Source organism: Palaemon carinicauda, chromosome 10, assembly GCF_036898095.1.
Source record: "Palaemon carinicauda isolate YSFRI2023 chromosome 10, ASM3689809v2, whole genome shotgun sequence".
Classification (NCBI taxonomy): domain Eukaryota; kingdom Metazoa; phylum Arthropoda; class Malacostraca; order Decapoda; family Palaemonidae; genus Palaemon; species Palaemon carinicauda.
The window spans coordinates 145,806,467-145,816,466 of record NC_090734.1 but is presented as its reverse complement, the minus strand read 5'-3'; the positions used below and the strand labels follow the sequence as shown (position 1 = coordinate 145,816,466).

The 10,000-nt window shown below is 37.8% G+C and overlaps 1 protein-coding gene across 2 annotated transcripts in view; it reads right to left on the bottom strand.

The window, feature by feature from the left end:
• Window positions 1-10,000, bottom strand: part of LOC137648532 (muscle, skeletal receptor tyrosine protein kinase-like) — a 22,529-nt gene that overhangs the window by 8,654 nt on the left and 3,875 nt on the right. For both annotated transcript variants that reach the window (XM_068381453.1, XM_068381454.1), the window contains exons 3-4: window positions 8,336-8,546; window positions 5,400-5,699 (exon numbers count right to left, since the gene is read on the bottom strand). In XM_068381453.1, the coding sequence (XP_068237554.1) occupies window positions 5,400-5,699; window positions 8,336-8,546 (511 nt within the window). The remainder of the gene's footprint in view (window positions 1-5,399; window positions 5,700-8,335; window positions 8,547-10,000) is intronic.

The following is a 10,000-nucleotide window of genomic DNA, read 5'->3' as shown; positions in this document are numbered from 1 at the left end:
GTATGTATATATATATATATATATATATATATATATATATATATATACAAATGAGTATTCTAACATTCAGGTTACTCGACTTTGCCGATCTCAGCAAAGTATTATGAATCAAGATAGCTACTGTAGTTAATTGCAATGGTTTACAGCCAGGATTTATAAGTGTGGTGTTTTCTATTGAGCGAGAAGAGTGACATCTCTGGAACAACATCATCCAATGGAAGTGTTCTCTGGCCCAACTTACTATTGCGCTTTGGCGCTCAGCCAGTGGTGAGTTCCATACATGTAAAGACGTTTTCCCCTGGGTCAAGGTGTCGGATTTGGCGTGTGATGAAGTGCGGAAAACAGCACCCGTAGACTTCAGTTTCGGACTTTCTCCCGGCCAGTCATCGCTCGATTGTTTTGGCTGCATTCATTCCATCTTCAGTGTTCTCCGTGTCGATCCGAGGTGGTTTTCATCCCATCTCCTCTGTACGAAGGATTCTCGCCAACTCATGCAAATGTCTGTAACCCATTTCTATACGGGCTGCCAACGCAAGAGCCCGTGTCCCGACCGAATGAATGCCGACAATCCCTTCTTATACAGGGACTGCAAACGCAAGAGCCCTTATACGAGTTTGATCGACCGACTAACCACTCTTAGGTCAACCGAAGCAATAGTATTTAAATAGAACCCGTCTTAAGCGTTGCGGTTTACCCTGGAATCGAACCTGGAACTATTTGCTGGTGAATTTGAAACACCAACCACTGGACACAGACCAATAAACATATCAGCCTACATTTTTATATGTAAATAATTTGAATTTATAATTGCATTACCAGGATACAGGAAAATAGTTTATTGTTTTTATTCGGGATGTTCATCATTATTTCGCAAAAGTGAGATTCGAAAAAAATAGAATATTTCCGCTGGAATAATATTAACTTTCAGGAAAACATTTCGGAACTTCAGTTGTATTTAATTGTATCTATAATTGTATTTGTATTTGTAGATTCGTGTTTTATATCTACTATCATTATAGTTTTGCCAAACGTGTGTGTATGTGTGTGTGTGTTTTAAAAATACAAGCTTACGTGAATGCTCAGTGAGTTTTTGTCTAGCATATATCATTGATTTTTAGTATTATATGCATCCATCTGCCTTATATAATAAAGAGCAAGTCTCTCTCTCTCTCTCTCTCTCTCTCTCTCTCTCTCTCTCTCTCTCTCTCTCTCTCTCTCTATATATATATATATATATATATATATATATATATATATATATATATATATATATATATATATATATATATATATATCTTGTCACGCTAAGGGGGGGGTGATATCCATACCTTGGGGAGAGGGGGTACCCCGAGAGGTACACTCGGAAACTACACTCTCCCACAAATTGCCGAACCAGCGGGTTGTAGTTTAGGGAGAAGGGGTGTGACTGGGAAGTGTTAAATCTATGTGTTCGTCATCTCTGACGGCTCTGGTACACTAGTAATGTATAAATATGTAAATAATTTTCATTGGTATCATATCTCCGTCCCCATATAGGATGCTATGGTATGTTTATTGACATAAACTTCATGAAACGTGAAATTTCATTAAGCTTGGATGAGCTCCCGTTAGCTACACGGTTGAAAATTTGCATCAAAATATGGTAAATGTCTGGCAACATTTATTCAAGGATTTTTGCCGTTTTAAAAACGGATATATTGACGTAAAGGAGTGATATTACGGTTACCAATACGAAAAGATAATAACAAAATATGGTAAAATTACGGTCGCCTGTATTTTACTGAAATACGGATGAGAACAGTACATTTCACGGAGAATTTCCTATTAAAATTACGGGTTTTTTTTTAACAGTGTATAATATTCTTCCGACTGGATCTTCATCATGAAATATTCCCTTAATTACTAATGAATAAGAAAAAAAGCACAAACTTTGCTATTTTAGGAACTTAAGAAACTGCAATGGGCATTAAACCTCCCCTATTGAATCCTAAAGCGGTACAGCTGCGGAACAAACGACGCCATTGGCCTGCATAATGACCCTGACGTCTGGGGCAGCTGCACTGCATATCTGGCCAGTCAATATTGGCATCTTCTCCGCTTGTTTTCCATCTTCTGTTCCAGTGCTGGGAGATTAGTACCGCCTCATATATTTAAGACTTAGATACGGTAATATGTGTGCGTGTTTTTTTTTTTTTTTTTTTTTTTTTTTTTTTTTTTTTTTTTACCCCCTATCAAATGATTTTGCATACAATCCCAGGATATTTTATTATTATTATTATTATTATTATTATTATTATTATTATTATTATTATTATTATTATTATTATTATTATTATTATTAGCCAAGCTACAACCCTAGTTGGAAAAGCAAGATGCTATAAGCCCAAGGGTTACAACGGGGATAAATAGCCCAGTGAGGAAAGGAAATAAGGAAATAAATAAATGATGAGAAAAAATTGACAATAAATCCTTCTAAAAACAATAACAACGTCAAAACAGATATGTCATATATGAACTATAAAAAGACTTATGTCAGCTTGTTCAACATAAAAACGTTTGCTGCAAGTTTGAACTTTTGAAGTTCTACTGATTCAACAATATGTTAATTATATAAGATAAGTATTTGTAATATAAATAATAAATTAGCTGACTAAATATGATCTTTGCTTAATAGCACTATTAGTTTTACTAATGTGATACAACTGAACAACAAAGTTCATGTAGGCCTAGTGACTTCTCTCTCTCTCTCTCTCTCTCTCTCTCTCTCTCTCTCTCTCTCTCTCTCTCTCTCTCTCTCTCTCAAGCACTTAACCAAACTCCAAGCGTAGATAGAGGCCCATAAAAAAACCCACAAATCCTGGGACCACAATTATGACCCGCTGCACGGAGCGTTATCCACGCTTATGACGTGAGCTCTAAAGCGGGGTTTACACTGTCAAATGGTTCGTCGAACCCGGTTCAAATCAGCTTTTCAAACGGTTTGAAGAGGTGGAGTCAGCCACAGATGTGTAAGGTTTATGGACTATGAAACCCCACCCACAGAAGTCAGGCGAGAAAGGACTTTCTTCGAACCGTTCGACAAACGTGTTGGACAACCAAATACCCCGTTCAAACGTTCGAGCGTCATTTCAAACACTTGTCTGTCGAACTGTTCGAGTGTATAATCACGCCTTTACCCTCTCAAGCTCCCGTGAAAACAAGCAACAAGCTCATGCTTCCGAAGAGCAAACGTTACGGAAGAGACGTTTGATGAAGCAGAACGAAACGTTCAGATGTTTGTCGTAAAGTACACGAAGTTAAGTGCTAAACCGATCTTCATTATCCTCAAGCAAGAGAATTCTACCCCAAGACAGTGGAAGACCATGGTATAGAGGCTATGGTACTACCCAAGACTAGAGGACAATGGTTTTATTTTGGAGTGTCCTTCTCCTAGAAGAGCTGCTTACCATAGATAAAGAGTCCCTTCTCCCCTTACCAAGAGGAAAGTAGCCACTGAACGAATGCATTGCAGTAGTTAAGCTCTTGAGTGGAGATGAATTTTTCGGTTCTCTAAGTGTTGCCATGTGTGTGAGAAAAGAGAGGAGTGTGTAAAGAATAGGTAAGACCATTTGGTGTATGTTCAAACAAAGTCAAAATGAGTCGTAACCAGAGAAAGATCCAATGTAATACTATATGGGCAGTCAAAGGACCCCAATAACTCTCAACGGGTGGCTGGTTCCGTGACCAACCTATTTCTATTGCAAGTATGACTGTCGAATTCCATCATAGTAGTACATTTTATATATAAACTAAAGGGCACTTAGTAGAGCGCAGACCTCTGCCGTGGCAGCTTATTTACTTTAACATGTATTAATTGGCGTGGATTTTCATACACTCAAATATTAATCAAGTTTGAAATCTCTGTGACAACGATGTGCAAATTTATGGCTGATTACGTGATTTCGACATTTTGCTTGACCTTTGACCATGACTTTCCAAAATTTAACATTATCCAGCTTTTTACATTACAGTTAATCCTGGCAAGTTTCATTACTCTACGACTGAAATTATGGCCAGGAAGCTGTTCACAAACAAACACACACACAAACAGGGGGAAAAACATAACCTCCTCCCAACTTCGTTTGTGGAGGTAATTATCTTCGTATTGAAGTTCTTTACCTCCAAGCATCTTCAGAGATTCATCTAAGCCCTTTTCTTTCCTTAAATCTTTCTTTCTTTCTCCTCCCCTTCCTGGCTTCTTATTTTCCCTTCTCATTGCTCTCTTCCCAAAGACCATTTTCACCCCCCCCCCCCGAGTGGGAGGAGACATCCCCTCTTTCTTGAAGGTCTTGCTGGAAGTTACAGCTTGATAACTTTCCCGAGGATCACTCGAACAGGACTTCAAAAGATATCTGTTAGGCACCGGGCCTTTTCCCTCTTACCCTTACCAAGTCTGAAAGGATCCCCTTCGAGGACGCAACACTTGGTTATCCTTAAGTCCTTCTCGTCTCTCTCTCTCTCTCTCTCTCTCTCTCTCTCTCTCTCTCTCTCTCTCTCTCTCTCTATATATATATATATATATATATATATATATATATATATATATATATATATGTATATATATATGTATATATATATATATATATATATATATATATATATATATATATATATATATATATATATATGTATATATACACACACACAACAAACCACAACATATGCAGCCGTTTCTGGTTCACTGCAGGACAAAGGCCTCAGACACGTCTTTTTTCATGTCTGGGGTTTGGCCAGTTTTCATCACCATCCTGGCTAAAACGGATTGGGGATGATGGAAGATTTTAGTCTGATCGCTCACAGCAAACCAACCTAGTATGATCATGACGATATATAAACCTTTCACCACAATAAGGTAACCCCACTCGGGAAGGGATATATATATATATATATATATATATATATATATATATATATATATATATATATATATATATATATATATATATATATATATATATATATATATATATATATATATATGATTTATATATATCAGAAACACGAGTATTTTGTTTTCCGATAACTAGCTTATCGTATAATATCTTCAGTATTATTAGAGACGCTAATTCTACTATTGAATTATTGTTTTCGGGATTGTTAAGAAACAATTCCATCCATTATGTTTACATATGGAGAGAGAGAGAGAGAGAGAGAGAGAGAGAGAGAGAGAGAGAGAGAGAGAGAGAGAGAGAGAGAGAGACTGGCCACGGATGCCAATTTTACCATTTATTTGCTGTTGTTTCTGGAATTGTTAAGACAATACCATACATTATGTTCATATGAGAGAGAGAGAGAGAGAGAGAGGAGAGAGAGAGAGAGAGAGAGAGAGAGAGAGAGAGAGAGAATATTACTTGTCTTACCTTTGAGCACATGTACAGCGACACCCACATTCTTGGTGCACTTCGAAGAGCAGCTGTAGTTCCCCGTATCAGCAGCCGAAGCGACAGCTTTGAAGAGCGTGAGTTTCGCCACCGGCACCGACATGTTCTTCTCCATGATGTTGAAGGTTTCGACCGGGGCACCCGTGGCCAGCGGGTTCCCCGCCCTCGTCCAAGTCAAGAGGGCAGGGGGTGGGCAGCCCTCGACCTGACAAATGACCTCTAGACGACTGCCCAGCTGAACGTAGACCTCCGGGCCGGGTAGGACGCGGACCACAGATTCTGTTGTAGAATGGGAAGAAGAGGAACATGTTTATCTGATAAGAAACTCGACTTCAGTCGGATGGGAAACAACAGGTGGGACTGACCCTCTTGGTTCACGGCTATTGTACAGGTGGACACAAGAATCCCTGGTACATCTAGCTCTGAGGATATGCACCCAGTCACATCCTTTCTGTGCGATGAGTTCCTGTGTTTAACTTAGCTTACCGCATCTACCATATCTTCTTACACTATCTTACTAGGTACTCGCCACGAAGTAGCGCTGTGATAGGGTGCATTTCTTCGCAGCAAGGTGTAACAGGGACTCCTGTGTCCAACTGTACGTCGTTTTTAATCAGATGTCCCATTTCCTTCTCCGTGGCTAGTGGAACTGTTCTATCCTAAACAAAGAGAAAATTGATTAAAAGAACTGTAGCAATATGTGATAAACTGTTATCTTATGATCAATGAATATCATCCCCTATATAGTACCCCTTACAGTATGGGGAAAAAACACTTTTAATCGAAGACGATATTAAAGAGCAATTGTCGGGCTATTTAGATATAGATATATTACTTTTCTGTCAAGCTGACCGACGGACGGATGAGGGAGTACTTATACCCTGGTGAGAGGGTCTACCCCGATAGGTACACTCGGAAACCACATCTCCAATAAATTGCAGAACCACCTGGCTGTAATTAGGAAAGGGAGACGGGGTGGGAAGGGTAGAACCTGTATGTGTGCTTATCCACCTAAATATTTAGCCGTCATTTTTGACGGGTCACGTACACTAGTATAGCATGAGAGATTACGTAGATTACATAAACAGTGGATATACAAATAAAGAAGTATTCTTGCGTAAATTAATGCTCATTAATGTAATTAGTAATCATATTGATAAGAACAAATGGATGAATAATTATATTTGAGTTTTAGTCGGAATTTGCATTTGAAACGTCTAATTTCTTTTCCAACTTTTCATGGCGTTGGGAAATTAAAAAGAAAAGCCTCTTTACGAGGAAAAAAAATCTCCATTAATTAGTTTCTAATTTGGACAATTACAGTCAGAGCACACCCCCCCCCCCCACACACACACACGTCCTCCCATAACACCCCCACATTTTCCTAACATTTTTCAACCACCACCGTTTTCTTTTTCTTCCAACAACTTTTCATGTGTTTTATTTTCTATTTTAGCCAAATATATTTTTTTTTTCCATTGTACCACTATCGCCATTGTCTTCTCCGTCTCAACACCTGTCTGTCTATCTGTTAAGATTGCCTTGCCTTATGCAAGACACGGCCTCTTGCGTTGGCAGCTCGTAAGCGAATGAAACTAATTTACTTTGATTTACTTTGAAAGAGATAATCTCAACACCACAAACTCCTTCTCTCCTTTCCCTTTTACCATCTTTATTTTTTTGTGTTATCTTCCCACAGTACCTTTTGCCGCTACTCTGTCTTCTCCAACAACATCACCTCCTTTTCTTGTTCCTTCCTTGTCATCTCTACCTTTATCTTTGCTCTTTTCTTATTCTTGCACTTTCTTCACCTCCTCTCCCCTCTCCTCCACCACCGTCATCACTTTTTTCCTTTTATCCTAACACCAACAACCTCCCCCAAACACCATAGCTACCACCATCTCTCCTTTTCCATCCAACACCACCACTTTTCTCGACTAAGACTACCACCACCTTTCCTTTCCCCCCACCACCACCAACGTCCCCCAACACCACCAACCTTCCCTAAACCACCACCATCTATTCTTTTCCCTCCAACACCACCACCTTTCTCCACCAAGAATACAACCACCTTTCCTTTTTCCCCAACACCACCAACCTTCCCCAACACCACCACTTTTCTGTACCAAGACCACCACCACCACCTTCTCCCACCCCCTGCAAAGATCAAAAGTGAAATGATAATGTCTTGACTCTTTGTTCAGGTCATGTATTGGCTGGATATGATCTCATTAACGCGATTTTTTCTTCTGTAGGGAAATTACGTTAATATCCTCTGGACACCGAGATTGAGGTCTTCTTTTATGTCTTAAAAAAAGAATAAGTTCGACACAGAAGAGATAAGCAGAAGGCACTGTATTGTCAGAGGAATTATTTGTCTGGTTTGCCAAAGGAACTCGTGTTTTTTTTCTTTCTTTTTTTTTTTACATTTTGATGGTTTGATAAAATTCTTTTAGCAAAGAATGAATGAACTTGGGCTTTTTATCTATTTTGAGGAAGATGCGCTTGTGGTTTATCTTATTTTTTTTTTTTCTACAAAATAACGAAATAAGGATGGGTGTTGATTTCTATTTTTTTTTCAAAGAACCTCTGATGTGTTAATAATAGAATATTTTAAGAACAGTAACAATATCGAAATAGATATTTCCTATATAAACCATAAAAAACTTTATCGAAAAAAAGAGAAACAAGACAGAACAGTGTACCCGAATGTACCCTCAAGCAAGAGAAATCTAACCCAAGACAGTGGAAGACCATGGTACTGAGGCTATGGCACTACCCGAGACTAGAAAACAGTGGTATATGTTGCATAATCATTATGGACAATGTCCATCTGCAATTTGAATCAAAGTCACAAGGAAAAACGAATGATAAAAAAGAGACAGAGAAATCATGATAATATCACCTGGACTCACCTTGAACTGAGAGATCGATCGACAGAGTTATTGGCGGAGAAGTCGATACCTGGCAGAGGTAGACTCCTGCGTCGTTCAATCTGACGTAGTGGATCTTGAGCAGCCACTGGGATCCTCCGGCGAGTTTGGCCACCACGAACCGCTCCTCGGACGTGTAGGTGGCCGTGGCTGCCGTCAGTAGGCGGATGTCACGCCCTCGCACCCAAGATACCTGAAGAAGGCGTTTGGATTATTTCTACAGGAAGACTGTTAAGGTGCAATTTCTTTCACAAGAAAACTCAATATACCTGAGAGTTGTTTCGTTGCAATTAGCTCTACAACCTAGACTATTAATATATCTTAGTTTTTATTGAATTACCTTTAAAACCAGAAAGTCGAGATGCCTTGCAACCTTTTATTGTGATTACCTTTAAAACGAAAATGTCAAGACACCTTGCAAAGTTTAATTTTAATTACCTTCAAAACCAAAATGTCAAGACGCCTAGCATAGTTTTATTGTAATTACTTTTCAAACGAGAATGTTAAGACGCCTTGCAACTTTTGATTGTAATTACCTTTAAAATCAAAATGTTAGGACGCCTTGCAAATATTTATTGTAATTACCTTTAAAACCAAAATGTCAAAACACCTTGCAAAGGTTAATTTTATTACCTTCAAAACCAAAATGTTAAGACACCTTGTAAATTTTTATTGTAATTACTTTTAAAACAAAAATGTTAAGACGCCTTTCAAATTTTTATTGAAATTACCTTTAAAACCAAATTGTTAGGATGCCTTGCAAATATTTATTGTAATTATCTTTAAAACCAAAATGTCAAAACACCTTGCAAGGTTTAATTGTCATTAGTTTTAAAACAAAAATATCAAGACGCCTTGCAAATTTTCATTGTTATTACCTTTAAAACAAAAATATCAAGACGCCTTTCAAATTTTTATTGTAATCAATTTTAAAACCCAGAAAGTCAAGACATCTTGTAGAGTTTAATTATAATTACCTTTAAATCCAAAATGCCAAGACACCTTGCAATTTTTTATTGTAATTACCTTTAAAACCAAAATGTCAAAACACCTGGCAAATTTTTAATGTATTTACCTTTAAAACCAAAATGTCAACACGCCTTGCAAACTTTTATTGTAATTAACTTTAAAACCAAAATGTCAAGACGCCTTGCAAATTTTTATTGTAATTACCTTTAAAACCAAATGTCAAAGCACTGAAGAAATTTTTTTAATGTAATTGCCTTAATACCTTCGCAACAAAACCTTCAAGAAAATTATTTTTTTTTTTTCAATGTAATAAACCTTTACGAACAAGCTATCAAGACGTCTTAGAAAATGCTGTTTTGTAATCGGCTTTAGAATTAGCCTCAAACCCCCCCTGAGAAAAGTTCCTCCTAACTATCATCTCCACAAGCAGACACCCCACAATACAATGACCAGTATCTTTGGCAATCCCGTATCTTGTTGACGTCACTGATAAATTTGATTTTACCATTTGTTCTTCCGTAAATGTATCCGGAAACAGGCTATTTTTACCTCCGCTAAGGAGGTTATGTTTTCACCTCTGTCTGTTTGTATGTCATCAATATTACTTAAAAAGTTACCAATAAATTTTGATGAAAATTTCAGGATGTGTCAGAAATGAACTAAGTTAGAAGTGATTAG